General features: G+C 49.6%; 8 protein-coding genes across 8 annotated transcripts; 3 read left to right on the top strand and 5 right to left on the bottom strand.

The window, feature by feature from the left end:
• The first annotated feature begins 1,432 nt into the window (after window positions 1-1,432).
• BDV37DRAFT_246245 (agmatine deiminase family protein) lies at window positions 1,433-2,965 on the top strand. Its single transcript, XM_032081738.1, has one exon. It carries the CDS (start codon window positions 1,611-1,613, stop codon window positions 2,751-2,753), a length of 1,143 nt encoding a protein of 380 aa, XP_031942338.1. The 5' UTR covers window positions 1,433-1,610; the 3' UTR covers window positions 2,754-2,965.
• A 269-nt stretch (window positions 2,966-3,234) lies between these two features.
• On the bottom strand, window positions 3,235-4,494 carry BDV37DRAFT_282254 (isocitrate lyase/PEP mutase family protein; the record flags this gene model as incomplete). The annotated part of the gene is made up of 3 exons (XM_032086999.1): window positions 3,235-3,782; window positions 3,849-3,904; window positions 3,968-4,494. The coding sequence occupies 3 exons, from the start codon at window positions 4,492-4,494 to the stop codon at window positions 3,235-3,237; spliced, it is 1,131 nt and encodes a 376-aa protein (XP_031942339.1).
• A 328-nt stretch (window positions 4,495-4,822) lies between these two features.
• Window positions 4,823-7,263, bottom strand: BDV37DRAFT_293399 (uncharacterized protein; the record flags this gene model as incomplete). The annotated part of the gene is made up of 3 exons (XM_032089404.1): window positions 4,823-5,592; window positions 5,651-6,540; window positions 6,602-7,263. 3 exons carry the CDS (start codon window positions 7,261-7,263, stop codon window positions 4,823-4,825), a joined length of 2,322 nt encoding a protein of 773 aa, XP_031942340.1.
• Window positions 7,264-7,868: 605 nt separating this feature from the next.
• On the top strand, window positions 7,869-8,998 carry BDV37DRAFT_293402 (alpha/beta fold hydrolase). The gene has a single exon (XM_032089405.1). It carries the CDS (start codon window positions 8,086-8,088, stop codon window positions 8,989-8,991), a length of 906 nt encoding a protein of 301 aa, XP_031942341.1. The 5' UTR covers window positions 7,869-8,085; the 3' UTR covers window positions 8,992-8,998.
• A 2,003-nt stretch (window positions 8,999-11,001) lies between these two features.
• Window positions 11,002-13,048, top strand: BDV37DRAFT_293405 (inorganic phosphate transporter; the record flags this gene model as incomplete). Its single annotated transcript, XM_032089406.1, has 6 exons — window positions 11,002-11,177; window positions 11,247-11,674; window positions 11,731-12,391; window positions 12,447-12,533; window positions 12,591-12,745; window positions 12,801-13,048. The coding sequence occupies 6 exons, from the start codon at window positions 11,002-11,004 to the stop codon at window positions 13,001-13,003; spliced, it is 1,710 nt and encodes a 569-aa protein (XP_031942342.1). The 3' UTR covers window positions 13,004-13,048.
• Window positions 13,049-13,295: 247 nt separating this feature from the next.
• BDV37DRAFT_293407 (major facilitator superfamily domain-containing protein) lies at window positions 13,296-15,167 on the bottom strand (the record flags this gene model as incomplete). Its single annotated transcript, XM_032089407.1, has 5 exons — window positions 13,296-13,573; window positions 13,649-14,282; window positions 14,346-14,614; window positions 14,686-14,795; window positions 15,024-15,167. 5 exons carry the CDS (start codon window positions 15,165-15,167, stop codon window positions 13,375-13,377), a joined length of 1,356 nt encoding a protein of 451 aa, XP_031942343.1. The 3' UTR covers window positions 13,296-13,374.
• Window positions 15,168-17,189: 2,022 nt separating this feature from the next.
• On the bottom strand, window positions 17,190-18,984 carry BDV37DRAFT_246248 (formate dehydrogenase). Its single transcript, XM_032081739.1, has 4 exons — window positions 18,669-18,984; window positions 18,399-18,574; window positions 17,802-18,346; window positions 17,190-17,744 (listed from the first exon to the last, which is right to left on the bottom strand). Exons 1-4 carry the CDS (start codon window positions 18,798-18,800, stop codon window positions 17,404-17,406), a joined length of 1,194 nt encoding a protein of 397 aa, XP_031942344.1. The 5' UTR covers window positions 18,801-18,984; the 3' UTR covers window positions 17,190-17,403.
• Window positions 18,985-22,119: 3,135 nt separating this feature from the next.
• BDV37DRAFT_293411 (carbonic anhydrase family protein) lies at window positions 22,120-23,412 on the bottom strand. Its single transcript, XM_032089408.1, has 2 exons — window positions 22,636-23,412; window positions 22,120-22,576 (listed from the first exon to the last, which is right to left on the bottom strand). Exons 1-2 carry the CDS (start codon window positions 23,078-23,080, stop codon window positions 22,206-22,208), a joined length of 816 nt encoding a protein of 271 aa, XP_031942345.1. The 5' UTR covers window positions 23,081-23,412; the 3' UTR covers window positions 22,120-22,205.
• Window positions 23,413-23,519: the final 107 nt, after the last annotated feature.

Genomic DNA, 23,519 nt, shown 5'->3' on the forward strand with positions numbered 1-23,519 from the left:
TTCTAGTCCGGCACGTCCGTCTCAAGCACTTGCATCCGTTTGTTTTGGATGGTGGACGTCATTGAATCGCGGTATACATCATTGTCTCGATACCATGGGTGGACTTATTGTGAATCGTTACGCCTCTGGATACTAAGCGCTACTTGATCCCTCAGAACCGCAGGCTGCTGAACACGGACCAAACAATCGACAAGCCAACTTATCTATTCACGCTTATGCAGAACTCCTCTCGCGTACAGCTGTTGGTAAAATCGGCTGCACCTAATGGTATTGGCAAGAACTATTGTCCTGACCAAGATGCGGGGTGTACTTATAGAGCAGTGTTCTCTGGAGCCATGCAGTTAGAACTCCAACGGAACTACCAATACAATTGGCTGTTACGGGTGGACAGGTTGTGAAATGAATAGTGGGGAGACACTTGGAGCTAATCAATATTGCAACGAATACGAGACAATGACCCACTTTCAATTCTCTCTTCGTAATAATATCTGCGATTAAACTTCCTATTGCCCAATATATCCCTTCCTACCCCCAGTCCCTGTATTCTATACCTCTTTCTGGGGTAGAGTATATGATTAGAGCTGACCTTGGTTTCCATGTTTACTACTTCCAGGGCTTTTGACCCGCAGCTTGCAGGGTTGCTGTGGTTAATTTTACAGTACGCTCTCCTTGAGTATGACTGCCCTCATGCTATCTACCTGCCACATCTGAGTATGTCGACTTCCAGTAAATGCATGACAATAATTTCCTACCCAGTGTCATTTGGAATTGTAATGGTTCCTGGCTTATGCAGATAAGGGCACTGGCTGAGGCCAATCTGACTCGGAATTCTCCTTGTTTTCGTTACCCGAACGGAGGCAGGACTCTCCGACAGATCCCAATCATTGGTCGGGCCATATCAAGCCGGCCCACACTCTCTCTGCCTGAGTTGATGACGTTCGGTTCACTGTTGCTAGCCAACTGTCAAGCCTTCTTGAAGGGCAATCTCTTCGGGTTCCCACAAACGTCAACTGGTGACAATAGACATTATATTTCCTGTGTTAATAAAACCGAAAGTCTAACTGCTTACTCCGTGAATGCCACAATGCGCCTTGTTCCGATATAACCAGTTGTATTGCACGGGATCTAGAACATGTCGGCTGTATCCCCGTGTACTTAATATGGAACATTGAGCAATGCGCCTTTTGTGTTTACTATAGAGAAGAGAGGAAATAGACGGCAAATGGCATTAGATTCATTGCATTGCGAGCGCAAGTTCGGTACTTGACTCAATGATAACTTTCCGCTAGGCGACTATATATTCTATATCAGGCAGGAGTTGCCGACCAATTTCGACGCGTTCACAACCCAGTGTCTGACAATCCATGTTTACCAAGATACTATATATTACCCATCATCCCACAGATAAAAGAAAACGTACCTAGCCAGGATTTATCAATCTGCCGTTAATACGACCAGAATCCCGGACACTCCATTTTTCACTTCGTAAAGTCACGGTTGCCACACTCACGTGCCATCCGGAATCCACGGGTTCCGCCGCACCCTAATAAACCCCCACTTAATCAAGACCTCACTCGATCTTATACACATGCTTCAAATACTTTGAAACCATGGCCCAAGTGCTGCGCAGATATGTTGCCCCCGCGGAAACCGCTCGTCATATTGCGACAATCCTGGGGTTTCCCTCCAAGATCTCAATTGCTGCCGAGTACTACGAGGATGCATGCAAAGACATCGCCAGTTTAGCTTCTGCGATCTCTGCCTTTGAGCGAGTGCGTCTGTACACGCGCCCAGAAGACATTCCAAAGGCACAAACTCTGGTTACCAAAAGTATTGCCAAATTTAACGGCACAGATTCGAACATCAGCATCATTCCGTTCAGCACGAATCATTTGTGGGTCCGCGACACCGGTCCCGTCTATGTCTATGGTACTGGGGCGCATTCTAAAGAACGCTTTGCCGTCAACTTTCGATTCAGTGAATGGGGCAAGAAGGATGATATCGCCGATCATTATCGAGCTACAGATAGCCTGGACTGGCCCATTATGGGACCGGACCAGATCAAAGAGAACGCGGCTTTTGCACAGAACGTCATCGCGAGCGACGTTTCTCCAGCTCCAGTAGTTAAGGTTGAGTCCAAGGTCTGCTTAGAGGGGGGCGCATTAGTTCTAGACGGCGATGGCACCCTCCTTGTGACAGAGAGCAGCGTCCTGAACGAGAACCGCAACCCGGGTCTGTCTCGGGCTGACATCGAAGAGGAGCTGCAGCGCCTGCTGGGCGTTGAGAAGATCATCTGGTTCCCCGGGCGGAGGGATCTCGATGTCACCGATGTCCACGCAGATGCCGAGCTTAACTTTATTCGGCCTGGTGTGGTGGTCCTCTCCAAACCACACCCCAGTGTACCCAAGCCTTGGCAAGATGTGCACGATGAGATCCGAGACATTTTGGACCGGACAGTCGATGCAAAGGGGCGTCGCTTTGAGGTCCATATCGTGGACGAGCCGGATCCCACTATCTTTGGATCTTTATCGTACCCTGATCCGGCAACGAATTATGTCAACTTTTACTTTGTCAATGGCGGCCTCATCCTCCCTCAATTTGGGGATCCGGTCGCGGATTCAGCGGCACTTTCTACTTTGCAGAAGTTGTGCCCTGAACATAAAGTCACCCCGGTTCCTGTCCGTGCCCTCCCATTAGCTGGCGGTGTCGTACACTGCTCGACCCAGCCCGTGGTTGCGGTCGGCGAACAGTGAAAGAGTTGTCAACTAGAAGTTGGCTTCCCTTAACTCAGACCACATATATCGCTCATCTGGCCTCGTTGGATTAAAATCCGGGCCATAACATGACCTTCCCCGCTCAATCACCATTGTATATTTATTATGCGCATATCGGATATCAAAAAGAAATTAATGAATCAATGATCCTCCAGAATGCTTAAAGCTTAGAGAGGAACATCATTACCCAAGTCCTCGCACTCCAGACTAACCCCATAGGCCCTGGTCAAATGAAAATAGGGTTTCTGGTTCTTCTAACTTTAAGAGTCAATCAGTAAGACCCAGGTACAAAGCATTTCGCGGATCCATCCCCTTCAGCATACCACGTAGGTTGACATTTACTAAGTACGTAGTGATTCAGCTATCCAATAGCCACACCCTATGCAACGAGTACTATATTATTCAAGCATTATAATCTCATCTGATAATCTCTCCGATGTCCGTGGAATATGACTCTTAATCAAGCCCACTGGTATCCATTACTCCCAGTGGTCGACCCATCATACTGATATTTCTCCTCCATCTCGTAATACCTATTGAAGCCGACCCCTTCACAAACCTCTTCATACGACAAAACTGTAGGCGGCTTGCCCACCATGAACGACCCCTTAATGGCCTCAAGGGTCTCCCGAATACTCTTCAATTTCGCCGCCACCAACGTCCAAGGATACGCAACGGCAGAGTATCCCAGCTCGGCCAGGTCTTTCGCTGAGAGGTTCTCCGTCTTCCCGCCTTCAATGATATTCGCAAAGACAGGGAAATCGAGGTCCTTTCGTAGGCGCAACATTGTTTCACGGTCGGGGAGAGCTTCGACGAAGACACAGTCAACGCCAATCTTGATAGCCTCCCGAGCTCTTGCCAATGCTTCGTCGTAGCCATGGATGAGACTATCGGTTCGCGCCATGATCCAGACATCGAGGCCTTCGTTACGGGCGTCGACAGCTGCGCGCCAGCGGGCGTAGGCTTCGCTTCGGGAGACGACGGCTTTGCCTCTTGTATGGCCGCAGCCTGTAGGTCGTTAGTCCCATCGTTGCCTTTCAACATGCAGCTATTATATATTAGTGGTAAACTCACGTTTTGGCCACGTCTGATCTTCAATCATAATCCCCGCTGCACCGGCTCGTGCAAACCTCACCCAAATCCTCAGCACACGATCATATAATTAAATAACATTAGGAAAGACAGATACATACCCCTCAACGGTCCTCCGCACATTCATCGGTCCCCCATATCCCGTATCGCCATCCACAAGCACAGGCACACTAGTTGCCCTCACGACCTCCTGCACCTTGGCTGCCACTTCCTGGAAAGCGATGTACCCGGTATCCGGCAGTGCAAACGCCGAGGCCATGGCATATCCCGCAAGAAAGACGACAGGAAATCCTGCTTCTTCGCACAACTTGGAGCTCAAGGCATCGTAGCTGCAAACGTGGGCGACGATCTTGCTTGGGTCATTGTGGGCTTCGAGAACCATGCTGCGGAGTCGGGAGGCTTGGAGGGAAGGGATCTTGCCCCGACTGTTTGGGATAGTGACTGGTATGTCTTGCGTCTTGCCATTGGTGTCAGTTTGTACTGGGGTGCTCGATTCGAAGTGGAAGGGGTAGGGGTTTGTGTTGACGATTGACTTTGTCATTGCTGTGGTTTGTGGTTCATGCGTTGTGTTGATCAGAGAGAGCAGGATGTGGATATATATCTCGACTACTTGATTGAGGAACGTCATTTGAAGAACGTATACTTCGTACCTTTTAAATCTACAGTGATAGCAAACCGATGACTCCGATCTCGGAGCTCATAATAGCAAAGCATTCTTTGATTGCTACTTGGAGTAATTACGTCAACTTCATTGTAGATAGACAGACCGTTCTTCCCGAGCTGTTTGGGTTTCGGTTCGGATAAGCGCGGTATATACAAGATGCCGAAGAGGAGCCCCGACCGTTACTATCCGGGAAAAAAAATGCTCATTCGCGACACATTCTCTGATGCGAACGTGGAATATAATGGGATCAATTGTTATTTTTCATTACTATATTTGCTACAAGATACACATTTCACTCGCCTCCCACCTGCGGTAAATTCAACAAGAAATCTAACGAATCCAACTCCAATCCTATAGAGACACCCTCGCCGTTGAAATTAAACGGCGCAATATTCGGGTCGAACGGCTGAGCCCACCATGAATTCATCTCCGGCATGACAAGAGCATCGGTAGACTGTTGGGCTGAGTAGCTGCTGGGCGCATCGTGCATAAGAGGCTGCTCCCGCGGCTGTGCTTGTGTCAAGGACTCTGGTGTTTGTGCGTTATAGCGACGGTGATCTGGATGCATAGTCATGACATGGTCAGAGATAAAATTCGCCCGAAAGCGATCGACGTGTTTCTCTATCAGTGTCGCGTAGCGCAGTGAAAAGTCCATGTCGTCTGTACCGGACGACCGCAAAGCTGAGATGCATTGATCTAACGTATGGAGAGAGGCCTGTAGATCAGTATGGTGCGCCCCAAGGCTTATGGCCTTGAGGAGATAGACTGATGAAGAGGTGACACACACGAGAGTTCGGAGTGGCGCGTATCGCAACATGCCTTTGGTTGCCATATCAGTGGCAATCTCCAGAACTTTACTGCTACTCAGAATAACATCACGAATAAAATCTTGGTCGTGAGGTAGAACGCATCCATCGAGAGATTCGCGGCTGGTATCCCCAATCCAGCTAACCCCCCTTGCAACAGCCCTTTCGACCACAGCTTGAATGGCGAGGGCACTGGTGTACGCTCTGAGGTGATGGTATTCGATTAATAACAATGGCCTAAGGGATTTGTGTGTATCTGCCTCAATATTCATTAGTATGTACACTAAATCCTCGGGTGGAGAAAGACACAATACCGGTGGACTTCTCAAGCTCATCATGCCATCGAGCTAAAGACGGCGCAAAATGTTGTAAGAGAGTACTGTAGTGACCGGATGATAACTGCTGTTTTACATGAGAAATTGACTGGAAGAACATGGCGGATGCTGTTTTCATCAGACGAGTCAATTCCGTCCATGACTTCATATACACCTCCCATTGCCTATTTATGAGTTCCGTTGTATTTCCTTGCGATGGGTCCGGGGCGAAGAGGATATTGTCTGGGATAGGGGAGGGGCAGCCCATCCTAACAGCCATCTGGGTAACATAGCTGTAGAGCAACTTCCGGGCTCGATGCACTCGAACCGTCTGAGAGTTGGCCAACAGGGGAGTAGTGGAGTACCCGTCGGCGAATACACCCAGTTCGTAACCAAGAGTGACCGCGGCACCAAGCAGCATCCACGACATGCGCTCCGATCGCTTTGCAGGCTCAAACACATCCTCACGCCATCTAACAAGGGGAGCGTCTTCATTTGTTTGAAGTCGATTCTGGCGGTCGTATGCCGGTGAGATCAGCTCGCCGTCCCAGCCCTCTGTCTCAGGCGGGAAATGAACAGATCGTGGATTCCAGTCCGAGATCAAAATAAGACTTTCAATTGACCCAACAATCCTGGTTTTGGCGGTAGAGTACTTTTCCTGCCCGAACATAATACGGCGGATTAACAGTTCACAGTACTGCCATAACCGGTGGTGAATAAAATGGCTCCGAGAGATTCCACCAGCTCCCGGTAAAACAAAATACCGTGAAGCTATCATTAACATAGTGCAGCAGAGCATGGGCTCCTCAACTATCAACTGCTCATGGTTTTTATGATCACGATATGCCACTGTAGGGACAGGAGAAAGAGGTGCCAGATATTTATAGAACCTGGATCCGTTAGCATATACCTCTCTACGTCCAAGGCACCCATTTCGGTGAATTGACATACAAGTCTATGTACGTTACAGCTTCTTGCGCCGTGAACCATCCTTGCCGTACAAATCGACACCTGTCCCACAGGTCCAGGACAGATTCGCTAGGGTGTGATAGACCGAAGACCGAGACTAGCCCGCTTGCAGAGACAACTATTTGGGTCTTGTTTGTGGTCGTACCTCCCTGTTCCCTTGTCTGGGACGATGGCGATTCGCCTATATCGGGCCGAGCAGCATCGAACAGCACATCCAACGCATCGCTGGGTCGCGCCAAAATTGTCGCCATTACTCGGCCAGACAAGGATGGGTTCCCATGGGTGTCAGAATCTGTTACCTGAAGTGGGTCCGATTCAGATACGGGACTCGATAACACCCTTGGTGTCCTATCTGCGTCCTGGTGCCAAGTGTGTAACAGTCGCTCCTGGACGCTCTGTCCATGCGAGCTCTCTGGGACATGATCCTGTACTAGTGACCATCTTGGAGCCTGTCGGTGTTTCCCCGCCTTTCGGCTCGTCTCAAACACACATTCGCGATGTTCCCGCTCGCATTTAGCACACGGTGGCTCATCACCAAGAATACATCGGACCTTGCGAGCGCGGCAACTCACACAAGCCACATAACCGCGTTTATACGTCTTGCCGCGGCCAACAGGTGCCCTGGCCGGATTGCTGGGAGGCATGTTAACCACTATCTCACAATCATTCGGGTACGGAGATGTGTCGAGGTACAAGCGGCACGGATATAAGCGGTACTAATGTGGGGTCGTCTTGGTAGATACACCCCACTACCGAGTAACCAGTGCATCGTTCCGGTATCCATTTCACTGTCTAGTGGAAGAATTACTAAGTATGTTTATTTGTTGGTGCCTCGAGCTTCAGAAGGGCCGAGGTATTTACTACATCAAGTTGGCGTTACTGTGTTAGCCTAGCAGGTCGTTAAGGATTTCCATAGCGCGTGTCACTCGTCATGATCTGATGGCTATATCATTCTAACGCCCACATTGGCAGCCATTTGGTCATATCACCGATTTAGGTATCGATCACCTCTCGCTGATCAGCAAGTCCCTGTTGTCTGATCCTGTTTTAGGCTTAGGGGTCCATATCCATCTATGATGTCTGTGGATAACTTATAGGGCCTTTGATTGGCCACATTGAGTTCACCGGCTAGTATTCTCGTTGTTGATTGGTCATTTTGAGTACACTGCCAGTCGCTGAATAATTACTTTGAGTACATTTCCCAGTTCTTTTCTTGCCGCTTTCAATCTCATAACATCTCCCTTGGGGCCAGCAATCCTTGAGGATAAATAGCAGAAGGTCGGGTTGACGAGGTGCTCACTATAACCTATATAATCGTCATTTATCTGACCGGGGTGGAAGGAAGCACCGTCCATAGGAACCCATACCATAGGACTCTGAGAATCCGTACAACAGTTCACAATTTGCTCTCCTCCAATTCTCTGAGCCCAGTGCTACACTATACTACAATTATCTAGTCGCCAAACATGGATTCCATCCATCTGGACCAGACCTTTCACCACTCTACCAACACGCATAGGTACCAAATCCGCTGGACCTCTCTTGGTGATAATGTCTTGCCACCCCTGATCTTTGTGCACGGTACCCCCTGGTCGTCCCGTGTCTGGGATACCTACGCACGATCATTTGCCAGATATTTCCACGTCTATCTGTTCGACAACCCCGGGTTTGGCGAGAGTCCTCTTGGCCACCCACTCCCGGGCAAGGAGGACGCCATTACTAAAGAAGTCGCCTTGGATTCCGATCTGGCGCAGCAGTCAGAGGCCTTTGCTGCGCTCTATCACGACTGGTCTCGCGATTGGAAGCATGAAAAGGCTCATGTCGTCGCACATGATCATGGAGGGCTGATGGCTTTACGGGCTCATATACTGCATGGCTGCGAGTATGCTAGCCTGTGTCTCATTAATGTGGTTGCATTGGGCCCATTTGGTCAGCCGTTGTTTAAATTGGTCGCGGAGAATGAGGAGGTGTTTACTGCCTTGACTGGCCCGGTTTTTGAAGGTGTTGTGGAAGCTTACATTCGAGACGCGGCATATACTGAGTTGGGGAAGGAGACGATGGACATGCTGAAAAGGCCGTGGGTCAGTAGTGAGGAAGGGAGGAAGGGCTTTGTGAGGCAGATGGTGCAGGCAAATAGCCGCCACACCGGTGAAGTTGAGAGCAGGTACTGGGAAGTCGGTCAGAAGATGCCGGTGAGGATTATTTGGGGTAAGGAGGATAGGTGGATTCCGGTGGACACTGCAGACAGACTAATGGAGAAGCTGTGTGCTAGAGACATGGTAGTGATTGAAGAAGCGGGACATCTAGTGATGTACGACCAGGGAGGAAAGTTAGGGATTGAGCTGGGCTGGTGGCTGCGTTCTTTCAGCTAGGGCTAGGAGTGAGTGATACCGTGTGTATGGAAATATACGCCAATTGAAGAATGGCTTGCCCTTTATTTGAACTTAGGGGAATTTTCGTATGCGTCTGAAATCGAAACTAGCCCTGCCATAGAGATAATCAACCCGGACGAGCACCAACAGAGAATGTAATAATATCAATGGAGGTATTGATGTTGCTCTGTTTTCGCCTTTGCCTTTCTAGTTCTTCAAGTCTAGATGGGACGCATAGCATACGCACCAATTGACTTATCACCGAGGCCAGATCTCCGACGAGACAGGGCAGACGGCGATCGCGAAACGTGGACACGTGTTCTATTTTCCCTGTGCCAGTAAGGACTAGCTCAGGACCGCTTTTTACTCACTGATGAACAACAGAATATAGGATCAAAGAAAATAAAATATATGTTCAGCACTTCCAAAGTAACTACGAGATATCGCATAATAATACGAGTGTAGTGTATCCTAGTCCAGAAACTCAATCAGTGTCCTGATTGTTAAACTGACGTAAACTTCTAATTGCGCAGATTGTTTGGGGTTTTGAATAGCTTCATTTGGGAAGGCGCCTAGAAACCTTACTGATATGGCCGATCGTCCGTGGGTTATGATATCTTCGAAAATGACTAATAATAGATAGCCTATTGAACAAATTCCCCCATCTGTATTGCAGCTATATATACCTGCCAGCTGCCTAATGGGCCAGAGGTGCCCAGGAGCTCTCAAGTATCCGAACTTGGAGTTGACACTTATTATATACCAACCATGTCGCACGTGCTTGCAAGCGGGTACGCCAGCCCAACTGCCTCAACGCACACGAGCTTGTCTTACCCCCAAAGCAGACAACAAAAGCTGGTCGAGATCAGACCGAAAGGTACGTGACTCAAAGGACACATTCATGGAATGTCAGTATGAGAATCAGGCGACATCAACATGATAACATGAGTTCAGGACCAGGCTCAGCAAACATCCTAGCAATATCTAATTCGGCTAAATGTCGGAAGAGGCAACATGCTGACGCCCAGAAGTGCCAACGGGATCGCATGAAAGTTGCGCTGGACCGAATGGCGCGCATAATGAGGATTGGAGGCGTGGGGGATGAGGGGACAAGTGGCACGAAGGTGTGAATGCCAAAGGCCCAGCCAATCCCATGATGCAACCGATGTCGTGCTCACTTGGAGGATTCTGATCAGGCAAAACTACTCGAGACAGCGGTGGAGTATATCCAACGCCTCCAGGACCAGGTCGAGGAGCTGAGAGAGTCTTGTAACTCTGGGCACGCGACATTACCAATTTCAGACTCAATACCCGGGCATGTTGAACAGTGCGCCTGATGCCAACAGCCGATGCAGACCGGAACTGGCGTTTAATTCCTCGGGTGTAGATTCAAATGAAGCCAATGGAAAAGCTGTACTCGAGCATCAGATGCCAGCTAGGGCTATAAGAGGGTAGCGATAGCAGGTGGAATCAGATACACCCATTCCGCCAAGTACCAACTTGAATAATTTCTTACCCAGCCAAACTATGCTAAACGGTTTTACGCTTGCTTCCATGATTAATTCGTGGCCAAGAGACTGCGATTGTGCCAATGGGAGCCGTGAGATTGGGCACATGGATCGTATCCGCACAGTTCCAAGCATTTGCCCGCACATTAGCGTATTTGTGGCGTCGCTCGCAAGCAGGCGAGTCACTGAGGCCACAGCAGGCTTGGCGATACTGGTAATTAGACTGTCGGGCACGTGCTGGTCTGCGGAGTTGGATTAGTCGGCGGACAGTCAGTGGAGGAACGCTTGGCAGCTCGGCGGAGCCGGACTGTCTTGGGTCTCTTGGCATCATCATTGTATGTAGACTTCGCTCAGGAGGCGCAGCAAGACAGCAATAGTGCTAGGGCAAATATAAAGACCTGTTCCGGATCGCTACATTGTCCTTCCCTTCCTGATCTGCCATCAACATCCCGAAAAGGTGAAGTTTCACCTTGGAGTCTCGTGCTGTGTGACATCCGCCAAGATGACTCTTCACCAGTACGATTACATCTTCGCCATCGGCACAATATTCGCCTTCCTGGATGCCTGGAATATCGGTGCCAATGATGCCGCCAACTCCTGGGCGACGTCTGTTTCGTCGCGTTCGATCAAGCTCTGGCAGGCCTTGATCCTGGGATCTATCATGGAGTTTGCTGGAGCGTAAGATTACCACTGGCTTATTATTGAGTTCTGACTTTTGGACCTTGGCATAACGATGTGATTCTATAGTGTCGGTGTAGGAGATAGTGTCTCTGATACGATCCGGACAAAAATCGTCAAGGTCGATTTATTTGCCGAAAATCCCCCGCTCCTGATGCTTGGAATGTGCTGCGCAGTGGTTGGCTCAGCTATATACCTCAGTATCTGTACAAAGATTGGCCTCCCGGTGTCCACAACTCACTCTATCCTGGGAGGAATCCTGGGAATGGGCATTGCTCTTCTTGGAGCCGATAATATAATCTGGTGGGGTGGTGATATCAATTCTGGCGTTGTGCAGGTGTTCCTTGCCTGGATTATCGCACCTCTGTTGTCCGGTGTGGCTGCTTCGTTGATCTTCTTGATCACCAAATATGGCATCCTGCTGCGTAGCAACTCTGCACTCAAGGCGTTGTACACTGTTCCGTTCTACTTCCTCCTGACCTCCGCCCTTCTTACCAGTATGTTTGGCCCTTGCCCTTACAACCTTCCTGACTCGATTCCTGACAAGTCACAGTGCTTATCGTCTGGAAGGGCGGTAAAAGCAGAATTGAGCTGGGGGGTGCTGAGATTGCTGGCACTGTGGTTGGTGTTGGTGCTGGTGTCTCTGTTCTGTCTGCTATCTTCCTTTGCCCCTGGCTCTACCGCCGGGTCATCCTGAGCGACTGGCAACTCACGCCCTGGCATATCATCCAAGGCCCTCTTCTCCTGCGCCGTGGTGAAGTGCCTCCTCGCCCTGCTCATGTGAGGGCTGTTCGCAACTATTATGAAGGTCACAAAACCATGCAGGAACTACAAGCCAACCGATCGGGCGATGTCGAAAACAATAGTGAACATTCCTCTCCCGACCTCAAGGGAGAGCCCCACGCTACTTCAAGCTCGGGTGATGGTGCAGACCATGCGAGTGGTGATGTTATCAACGTCTGCGGTCCCCGTCCTGAGGGAGTCTGGTACACCCCAGCGGTTATGTACTGGCTGTTCAAGAAGGCCCTCTTCCGGGGTCTTGAGCAGGACATTGTTAGCGCCCAGAAGAAGGACAGCAAGCTTGCGGGTGACCTCGAAAAGACCCACGCACACTCTACCCACTATGATAACGAAGCAGAGTACATGTTTTCCTTCCTCCAGATCTTGACGGCCTGTACGGCTGCCTTCACCCATGGTGCCAATGATGTTGCTAAGTGAGCTTTCCCCCTTTCGCTACACCAGCAATGGACCAATACTAACTATTCCTAGTGCTGTTGGCCCATATGCCACCATCTATGCTATTTGGAAAAGTGGCGCCCTTGACGGCGCTAAGACCCCTGTCCCCATCTGGATTCTGTAAGTCTCATTGGTTGAAATGTCAGAAAGTCCACCTTGCTAAACCATTTCCTGCAGTGTATTCGGTGGTGCTGCCATCGCCATTGGTATCTGGACATACGGCTATCATATCATGAGCTTCCTCGGTAACCGACTGACCCTTCACTCTCCCTCCCGTGGTTTCACTATGGAACTCGGTGCGGCCATCGCTGTGATCATCGCCACCCGGCTAAGTATATTATCTCTCTTTCCCCCTAAGCGTCAGTGTCTAACATCTTGTGCCTGCAGAGCTCCCCGTCTCCACCACACAGTGTATCACCGGCTCTACAGTGGGTGTTGGCCTGTGCAACGGCACCTGGAGAACGATCAACTGGAGAATGGTAGCCTGGATCTACATGGGTTGGATCATCACCCTCCCTTGCGCCGCGATCATTTCCGGCTGTTTAGTTGGCATCATCGTGAACGCGCCTCGCTGGGGTATGCCCAACTAGCCCAGCTCATATAGTGGGCTTCCTTACACATCCGCGTGGTTTGGCCTATTGACTGTGTTCCCACCGGCCAAACCTTTACCTCATATGTCTTTCTTTTGTCTATTTCTCTCTGTGGTCGGCGCGGTACGAGAATCGTAATTCGCCAAAAATACGCTACCACAATCTACCTCCACTATACAGTTAATCTCGGCTTTATATAAAGGATAAATTAATATAAACTTTTTCAAGGATCCGTTTATTGCAGTACACTGCCTAGAATTGTTGTTGTAGAAAAGCATTGTGATCACGAATCGCTCGCTATCTGCAGCACTGGTATAAATATTCCAAAGCCTCATGCAGGCTGGGGGCAACATCAACATAATGTCCTCCGCTCAGGTCAAAAGGCGAAAGTGGTTATGCTTATCGCCCACAGCACTAACGTCAATGGGACCATCGCCTTGTGGCACAGGCCCGAACTCCCGATCTCTACGTCTGTTCTCCGCGGCATAGGAGAAATGGAGGACCAATCCAACGGGTACAATAATACCCGTGAGGCCAGAGCCAATGGCCGTTCCCTTGACGAAGTATGGTCTATCATGTGTTAGTACATATCAATAATCATATTGAGAGGTGGGTCTTCCACAAGGGGTAGTGAAGGAAACGTACGCAGCGCTATTGGGATACATAAAGGAGGCGAGGAATGAGGAGCATTGCCCGATAATAGCTAGCAATGACATTCCAATTCCCTTCTTCGTGTCCCCGGCATTGTTATTAAGCATCCAGGTCATGTTGATCGCCAAGGCAGGGAAGATCCCACAGCTTGTCAGCCAGATGGCTACGTACCGCACGGCCGTTCCCGTCTGCGTGGCTAACAGCGCATAGCCCACGGTCGCAACACTGGCACATATGGCCAGCATCCAGCCGCGCGAGCCGTAGCGGTCTGAGAGCCAGGCAACGAGTATGCTGGATAGGAACGCCCCGAAATAAGGTGGTGCCGTAAGACCTTGTGCCTGCACAGAGTCATAGCCCATCTCATGGACGATGGTGGGAAGGAAGTTGGATAGCCCGGCGAAGGAATAGTTGCAGCAGAAATGGAGACATGCGTGGCAGTAGTTCTTATAGTCTGTCAGTCCGGCGAATAGCTGAGCTTTGGATAATGAGCTCTTGCGCGTTGTGTCGCGGGTTTCCATGCGCTCTACTGCGAACGTACGTTCTTCGTTGCTGAGGAACTTTGCCGTCGAGGGAGAATCCATGAGTAGAAACCAGACCAAGGGAGCCATTACAACTGACGGCGACCCCTCTAACATAACATAGTTAGCATTTAATCCAACTGAACCTGCATACTTAGATCGAGGTCATGTACCGATCAAGAATATCAACCTCCAGGGCTCCATGTGGGAGTTGATTTTGGAAATCCCATACGCAATCGCGCCTGCAATGCAGTTGGCAATCGGGCTGGATCCAAGAAGGATGGACACACGTGTACCCAGTTCGTGACGCTTGTAGCATAGCGAAAGATAATATGGGACACCAGCACCAAACCCTGCCTCCAGGATACCCAGCCCGACTCGGCAGGCGACCAACCCTGCCATGTTATGAACAAGTCCTGAACACATCGCGCAAACGCCCCACCTGCGATTGTCAGTTAAATGTTTCGTCGATATCAACTATACCAGCCAGTCCCTTTCACGCGCTGGACTTACAACACACATAAGACTGTCACGTAGATGTGGGCTGGGAAAATCTTCCAGCATAGAACTAGCCACTCTAGGCAGGTGTATGTAATGTAAAAGGAGTTAAGTACCCATGACCACTATCCTATAGTGTTATCAATAGCTCAGAACTATTGCGTGGATAATTGACATGCCTGATAGCTGGTGAGGCCAAGGTCCTCCTGTGCCCCCGCAGTCTTTGCATTGCCGATATTTCCACGGTCAAGGTACGAAATAACATACAAGACCCACACAAGGGGCAGTACCCAGATATCATACTGTAGTGATATGTGAGCAGAATGCTAACCTCCGGCATGCGGTTGACCTACCTTGCGGACAATACGGGCATTCAATAATTGCATTTGCTGCCTGTGCTCCGCAGTATAGTTCTCTTCGGCGTCGATTTTCATTTGATCCATATTCTCCACATGATTGGACGAGGCCGCATTTTGTTTATCTGTTGTCGCCGCCATGGCCACACTGGAAGGGTAACGGATGGTCTGCAAGAGAAAGAGTCTACGTGTAGTAGAGATAGGCCTTAGACGACAGGCTTCATGGGGAGTTTTGTTCTGACGGATCTTTCAGAGAAGCGCAACTTGGTGCTGGTTGTGTATCACGAAGCGATTATATCAAGGGAGAAAGAAAGTCCTGTTTTTCATCGAGTTACGCATGAGGTCCTACTTATACTGCCCGGGTAACAACGCATTCCAGCTGAGAACACAGACATCAAACGCTAGACCTAACCTGTATTTCCCCAGACCCCGCCATCTGATAGTAACTTTATATTCACCATGGTTGTAACTATAGATGTTGGAAATAAACACCCTATTTTTCTAGATTATAGCCCGGTTCTATAAAGATATAGCAAGTTTATGAATTGTATTCTGACCATTCAGACCTCACTATAGTCTTTCTAAAATATTCTAATCGGTGAGGTTATAGAGGAAATACGCCTAAAGTAATGTATTGAAGTAGCAAAAATATGGCGCGAAACAATTGATTTCCGGCAAGGCGGACTTTCTCCTTACCCCAGATATTCCTCACACAAGCTGGCTACAGAAAACGGCAGTGATCGTGCCTTGGCGTACCCACCTGGAGGTTAAGTGTATGCTAACTCGTATTGCCAAAAGAGGGGAAGCTCACTAGAAGAGCGCCTCGGACAGACGCGGGCTTTAACGGTTGACTGAGCTCCTACGGTTATGCGAGGGCCGATCGGCTGACCAAAGGGTATAGCTACAGGGCGCCATATTCATAAGTTTTGTTCTCGGGGAGACACTGGCTAGTACTAGTCTAGGGTTCACTGTTGAGGTGTGTCATGGAAAAATGTACGTCAAAAAGATAAGACACTGAGCTCGGTAAACGCTCGAAACTTCCGACATCGGCCTTCATGAGTTCGGTCCCAAGGTTTGCTTTGTTTATTGCATATCAAGCGTAGAGGTAACCATAGCGATTGTCTCTGATAGCAGGAATATGTAATTCCGATGTACTTGCTTGGTTGGGAGCTCTGTGTATCCTATCCCGTTGCCAATAGCGAACAACAAATACGCAGATATCTGAGTAGGACTGATATAAGAGTAGTATGCACCGACAAAAGTAACCAAAGCGTAGAGAGGGAGTTAGTTAAATAGGGATTCTATATCTCAGTGCTTGCATCCAGGGCATGTATGCTGGATGTATCCCAGCAAAACACAATACTTCTAGTCTGGAGCGCTAACAAAGTGGTCGTCATTCTATAACAAGTACATCTCAGTATCAAAGAGACACTATCTTGGTTGTTTTCGCGCTGGGTACTCTAATACTGTAGAAACAAGACACAGGCCCAGGGGAACCAGTTGGTCAGATGATACGTATTGGCAAAACCTGCTCTTAGTCCATCGGCATTGTAAATATTAAACAAAAACATTGACGCAAGAAGTAGGATTTGATAGAGCAATATATAATGCTACTACCGCTGTTAATGCTTGCATATGCGATTATGTAGCTACATGTAATGAGATGGCAGATGGTCAGACACACATTGGTCGAAGGAAACACTATCATGTAACCAGGCGTGGCTTACTCGATCACTTTCTACCTACTGACATAGCCCTACTCAAGGGCAGCAAATACCCTACGGAGATGGATCCATCAAAGTCAGCCCCAAACACTTCAGGGCTCAGTTACATGAAGTAAGTGTATTTATTTACGTGTGCAATTCAGTAATTTTCACGAAGATGTCGTGTTGCATCAGTGCATACATTAGTGTCTTGTTAAATCCCTTGTTACAAAAAAGCACACTCACCATCATCTCATTGGAATCATCGCTAATGGCATCCATCGCCCTGGCGTATACCACCTCAAATCTCTCCGGGATGCCATAATACCTACACAAATACACGGGCCGCTGATATAAGGGTGAGCCCGCCAAATGACTCCTAGTTGGCTATCTATATAGCAATCTGGGTGAATTGGCTTGTAGAAGACGTATGTTTTGCCAACCGTCTCTGTCCACAGCCCGGAATTTAAGTCTAATCGAGTTGAGTATGAATGATAAGATATTCAAAATCATATTTGCAATTCTAGTTTTGTCCTTGTTGCACGGCCATATCATAGACCAATCATGCCCGATAAGATGCAAAAATAGGAAAGAACGCCAAGAAAAGACAGACAAACACCTGGATACAAAATGACACACACGCTAAAAGGTCGACGATGTTATGGCAAGAGCATTTACTTGCGCTGACCATAGGCCTTGGTGGCATATTCACCCTTGTGGACGATCAGGTCCTGGGGACGGTAGTCCTCACGGCCAGAGAAATAGCTGTCCAGAATGTTCTTGGTACCCTCGGCATAGCGGATCTGAGCATCGATCGAAGTACCAGACATGTGAGGGACCATGGCGTTACCGCCGCCCCATGGGTGCTCGGCGTAGCGGAGAGGGTGATCCTTGGGAGCGGGCTGGGGGAACCAGACATCACCACCGTATCCGCGAAGGTGGCCAGACTTGAGGGCCTCAGCGACATCCTCCTTGACAACAATAGCACCACGAGCGGTGTTCACGAGCCATGAGCCTGAGTCAAGTCGTTAGTAAAAAGAGGCAGAATATTGCAGAGAGAAAAAATACTCACCAGGCTTCATCTTAGCGATGAGCTCCTTGTTGAAGAGACCCTGGGTGCTTTCGTGGAGGGGACAGTTAATGGTAACAATGTCACACTGGGACACCATGTCGGCAAGGTCCTCGACACGGCGGCAGCCGATCTCCTTCTCGACCTCAGGGCTCAGTGCCTGGTAGTCGTAGTAGAGAAGCTCCTTGCAGTCGAAGGGCTTCAAGCGGCGAAGAACACGCTCGCCAATACGGCCAACACCGACAGTTCCCACCACTTTGTTCTCAAGGTCGAATTCGTTCTTCGCGACAGCAGCAACATCCCACTCGCCATTGCGGATCTGGTCATGGGCGGGGACGAAGTTGCGAACCAGGGTCAGAATCGTCATCATAACATGCTCGGCCACGGAAACCACGTTGGAGCCGGTCACCTCAGCCACGGTGATACCACCGTTGGTCTTGTTGGCAGCATTGAGGTCGACGTGGTCGGAGCCAATACCGGCGGTGACGGCAAGCTTCAACTTCTTGGCCTTGGCGAGGCGCTCCGCAGTGAGATATCCGGGGTGGAAGCTGTGGTGGGTCAGTTAGCGCGATCCCGGTCGGACCGGGGAAAGTGACGTACGGAGTCGTAATGATAACTTCGGCATCGACAAGCTCCTTCTCGAACTTGGAGTTGGGGCCTTCCTTATCAGAGGTCGTCACCAGCGTGTGGCCCTGGTCTTCGAGCCACTTCCGGATGCCGAGCTCATTCTCAACGGTACCGAGAAGACGAGGTTGCTGCTTAGCATGTTCCTTGCCCTAGAAGAAGAGGCAATGTCAGCGTGCTCGGAATGGAAATGATAGCAGCGCGGTACTGCCACGATCAGGAATGCCTGAGGAATATGAGACGAACCTCGTAGAGGACCATAAGAACTTTGCTCTGAGCACTAGATGAGCTTGAGAAAGTCCGGGCAGCCCGGCTGACAGGGCTAGCCTTCAGAGCCGGGTTGGAGATCAAACGAGACACAGAGCGAGCAAAAGGCATTGTGAGTGAAGAGGTGCTTTTGAATTGTGATGATTGACAAAGGACTAATTGAATGTCTGGTTCATACAAAAAAGTCCCTGAGATCCGTGAGGACTTGTGTAATATTTAAAGGGAACGCCACGAGGGGAAGGGAGGGGAGGGGGTTTGGATAGACGGACATATCTCGGATATCATGAGATCAGACCGCATCCACGCCGGCTGGTCTAGACAGCAAGCAACGTTTGGAGGAGTAATAAACTTCTTTGCGGAGGTTGGTTCACGGCAGCTTCCCCTCATGAGGGGAACCGTTTTTCCATTCTCTGTGAAGGTGTCTCCGCATCTGCATCGGTCTCCACATCCCCCTTGAGAAGCGATGTTTCGTCGGATCCTAATATGGAATTGCACCCTTAGGCAAGTAATTTTTCCCGTAGTAAAACAACTCCTGTTTGAACGCTCCAAAGCGTCCTATAATTGATCTGAACACCTCTCGTTGCGTCGTTTACGGCACTTTGACGTTATGGATCCAGGAAATCGCCAAGAGGATCCACGTTCCGTCCCATCACGCCCCGAGTTGGGAAATACTAACCAGCCAATGGCCACCTAAAACCTCCAATTGGCCTCCAGAGGAAGCTTCATAGTTAACGGGCGCATCGAACGTTTCTTCCTGGATCTCACCCAACAGTACTCCTGCTGCATTGCCGCTAGATCATGACATGGGCGACTCTGTATTTTTTTTTTCTACCAAATAACGCCCGCCCTACGCCGCCATAAACCTACACAGATTCACCCATAAGGAAAGGAAGACCTGCCATAGTTTCACAATAAATATCTAAATATAGAGCGAGAGAAATCACGCACATATACACCTCGACTTCTGATGTACAATTCTCAAGTCTCAACTCGAACTACTCTCCGTCTGCGCTCCAACTATGCCCTGCAAACAAACGTGCCGTGGAAAGCCGTGTCTGCCTTTGGAATTGTCGCTTACTACTACATCGTTTACGCCTGATACTGTTGGACAAATGCCTTAGTCGCCGAGAGTTATCCGAGTTATCGCCTGGAAAATAACTGAATTGGGGTCCGACAGAAGCAACTACTTCGCCCCGTACAAAATTACCTTGGGGTTGCAGGAATGCTCGGCGACGACATGATTTCTTGACGAGATTACCATCAGAAATAGCCTGAATCAACCATGTCGACACAATTCCCATAGGATAGGTAACATGAACCGGCCCGATCAACGACCCACAGTGACCTGATCGCCCAGCGCCAGACATTCGACGAGAGTGGAACTCTTCCTTCCCCCCAGCGGCACCTTTTTTTTGCCTTCTGTTCCCGGGAAAAACTTCCCGGATTCTTGTGCACGCGGGGAAATCCACGATCGCATCCCCAATTTTTACTCCAACACCACACGGAGATACGGCACCTTCTGCAGAATGCGGGACGACAAAACCGTTCTCCACGTCGTCGACGACCAAAGGCGAACAATTTCCACAAGGTGTCATCTTCGGTAACATGGACATGCTCCGCTGCTGCCAATTGTCGAGGGTTCATCGACTGCGACCGCGTCAATTAAATCTGTCAGTGTTCGTGGTATTATTCTCGGCATTGAGTATTGTCGCGCATTCGTAAAGATTTCGTGGGTGATTGTTCAAGGTCGCTACATTTTGGGTGAAGTTGGGAGTCGTCGGAAAATGTTAAGTTCCCCATTTTTCCGACGACATTTTACCTGCGCCAGACACATTTCGACGCGCCGAATGGCCTAACATATTGCCATGGACAAGGAATAGTCATCACCGGTTGAGCTTATGAGTTGAAAAGAATTGTCCAACCCAAGTGGTCCGAAACCCGATCGCGACCGGGAGGTATGCATCGCGTGAATCTGCATTGTCTGACCAGCCGTACCAATGCGATGGCAAAGATGCTTGCCTTTCTAACGCAGGCCCTACTTGTCGCTGAAGAGCATGCTCGAGGCAGTGTCGTGTGGAATCATGTTCAACCAGGGCTGAACAAAGACACGTGAGTAGCGCGATAGATATCAGCTGACGCGACCAGCTTCTTCCGTGATCTGGAGGGCTATACATAGCCCTCTGGTACCTCTAGCCCTGCGATCGTCTATTGTGCCAAAAGTCCACGAGCCAGACTTCTTCTTTTGCCCGAACCCACGGCCTTGAGCGGTAGCGAGGATTTGCCTCCACAAATTCTGGCGTTAATGTGGTCTTTCGTAGCTCAGTCTCCTGAGCCCGAAAGACGTTCATATATGCAGCTGGGTCGGGGAGGGAGATATAAGTTGGTGCGACCCATATCACCCTCCCAAAGCGCTAATGGGTATTGTCAATCTGCTTGGAGTATGTACCACTCCACGAGTATCGTGGACTGGTCTTGGCGACATAATCGGCCCTCAGAACTATAGAGGGTAGGCAAAATTGCGATAGAGCCTCTTGACGAGGTACAAGCCGCCGTTAGCTACAGGAAGCACCAGATGATAATCCACATCGATGAGGCATAGTTGGTAACTAGAAGGGCAAATGGTAGACCGAATACGGCCATGGTGATGTCTAGAGCTAAGGCCTTAGCGAGGAAGAAATTGTAGAGGACAAGCAATCTTTTAGCCGCCAACCTATGCTTCAGGACGATGATAGTGTAAAAATCATCACAGCAGCCTATATACCTTTTCGTAGTTTGTCACGGGCGTACTTTGAGTTTTCTTCGCCTCGCTCCAGGGATTTAGAAAATGTCTTCGTGTCATGCTAAGCAGAGCTAGCAACCAGTAGCCATTGAAGTTCGAGCCCGCAACGTTATTTCTTTTGATACAAATGTAATGATCAAATAAATTGATTATGATATCCTGCGGAGACCACACAGCAGGGAGTCTCAGGGCAAAGTCGTCGTCACGCAATGTCACATCCCTACCCAGCATGGAAATATATATTTGGAGAACCACTACAGGTAGTAGCTAGTTGCGTCTATGACAGGCAACCATTGAGTAGCCCATACCAGGGACATGATAAAACAATGCTGCAGACATTTATACAGTGAAGACATATCTTCTGTATCATATCAGGGAGCATTAAGACCACTTTGGCGTGATCATGGCAAAATAACTTCAAAATTCCATGTTGACAATCTTGGCAGGGGTTGACACATGACCCAATGCGGTCAGTGCTCATTCCATAACGAAGCTAACCCTTTAGAGTTAGACTCATCGCGCTTCTACGCGATTGTAACAAGTGTCTCATGTTTGTTGATTATTCAATTATTATTATATGTAGTTATTCTCTCTATAACATAATGAGGTATCATCAAACACATCGCTGCAAACTAATCACCAATTGATACAGCCATCCTCACCCCCTTACTCCGTATAACAGCTTAACTTTTCTATATACACCCTGCCCTCACTAATGTCCTCGTCCATCGCCCAAATCAGTTCAAGTTGTGGGCGGCAACCTCCAAGAGGTTTTCCTCACCCAGGGCATTCTGAGTGTAGCGTGCGTTATACTTCAGGATCTTCTTGACCTTGTTGTAAGTCTGCACGTTGAGAGGGAGAGGCTCGGTGCTGAGGTACCAGACAACCTCCTCAGTGCAGGGAGGGGTGGTAAGGGAACCAGTGTACTGATAGACTCCGTGGCGAGTGAAGTGAGAACGAAGGCCCTCGAAGTCCAGCTCGCCAGTGGTGGTGTAAGTGCCGGCATCGGCGATGTCATCGATGTGAGCGAAAACAGAGTCGAAAAGGGGAACGGAGTAGCCGAACTCCGAGAGCTGGAAGAAGAAGCCGACGACAGCAGTCTCCTTGGCTAGAGGGAAATGGTCAGCGGTTGATTTACATGAGAAGACAGAATGATCGGGAACCTACCGGCAGTCTGGAAAACGAAGTGGACTTCCATGGGGAAGTATTCGTCGTTGACGCGGTGCTCACTGGGGGTATGGAAGTGGAACTGGGCGAGAGGGTAGGTCTTGTTGTTGGCCTCCAAGGAGCCATTGGTTAGGACAACCTCGAGACCAGAGCCCAGGTTCTCGAACTTGGCGTTGTCGGCCGAGGGCAGGTTGAGCTTGAGGGAGCCCGATGCAGCATAATCGATGGCATCGGTGTCAATGACAATGGGCGACTGGTGACTTCCCTTGGAGCAGGCCTCGTTGGCCTCATCAAGGCCAGCCCAGTTCAAGGGGCCGCCGAGGTTGGTGTAGTTAAACTTGTTGATGTCAACCAGGCCATCTGCCGCACGGCGCACGACACGGTTGGGGATGCAACTGGCTGATGCCACGGAAAGGAGGGGGAGAAAAGCAGTGATAAACTTCATGATGAATGAACAACGAACAACAAGATGACTGGGTTGAAAGCGAGGTAGCTACATGAGTGAGAGGCACGGTGCTACTTATACATCCCTGAAAGAAAACTTGTGGAACGTTACACCCTATTCTGGAGTCTCGCTAATTGTCTTTCTACGCGCAGTCGAGATCGATGGCCCACAGGCCCTATTCTGCTTCTATTCCGGAGTATGGCCCCTGCTTTAGTTCACAATGTTTCCACTCCAGATTCCCGGGGCCAGCGCTTTGTGCCGCAGCACTGCCGCTAAGGAACCCCGCAACGGGGCTTATGGGCCTACCTTTCATAAACCAGTCCCTGCTATCGAGTGGATGGCCAGGCTAGCTGCGTGGGCTGCTGAGATGTGGAATCGTGGCCCGAGATCGGCAGGTGCAAGAATGAAAATTTCCGAGGACCGGGAAGCGCTCACTTCG

Source organism: Aspergillus pseudonomiae (assembly GCF_009193645.1).
Source record: "Aspergillus pseudonomiae strain CBS 119388 unplaced genomic scaffold BDV37scaffold_26, whole genome shotgun sequence".
Taxonomy (NCBI): Eukaryota; Fungi; Ascomycota; class Eurotiomycetes; order Eurotiales; family Aspergillaceae; genus Aspergillus; species Aspergillus pseudonomiae.

Excerpts from the sequence above, each read along its gene's own strand:
- BDV37DRAFT_246245 (XM_032081738.1), top strand. The coding sequence starts at position 1,611 with ATGGCCCAAGTGCTGCGCAGATATGTTGCCCCCGCGGAAACCGCTCGT.
- BDV37DRAFT_293402 (XM_032089405.1), top strand. The coding sequence starts at position 8,086 with ATGGATTCCATCCATCTGGACCAGACCTTTCACCACTCTACCAACACG.
- BDV37DRAFT_246248 (XM_032081739.1), bottom strand. The coding sequence starts at position 18,800 with ATGCCTTTTGCTCGCTCTGTGTCTCGTTTGATCTCCAACCCGGCTCTG. Across the intron at positions 18,575-18,668 it reads TTCTTATGGTCCTCTACGAG|GGCAAGGAACATGCTAAGCA; the intron begins GTTCGTCTCATA and ends CTCTTCTTCTAG. Across the intron at positions 18,347-18,398 it reads GAAGTTATCATTACGACTCC|CTTCCACCCCGGATATCTCA; the intron begins GTACGTCACTTT and ends GACCCACCACAG.
- BDV37DRAFT_293411 (XM_032089408.1), bottom strand. The coding sequence starts at position 23,080 with ATGAAGTTTATCACTGCTTTTCTCCCCCTCCTTTCCGTGGCATCAGCC. Across the intron at positions 22,577-22,635 it reads CTTCGTTTTCCAGACTGCCG|CCAAGGAGACTGCTGTCGTC; the intron begins GTAGGTTCCCGA and ends ATTTCCCTCTAG.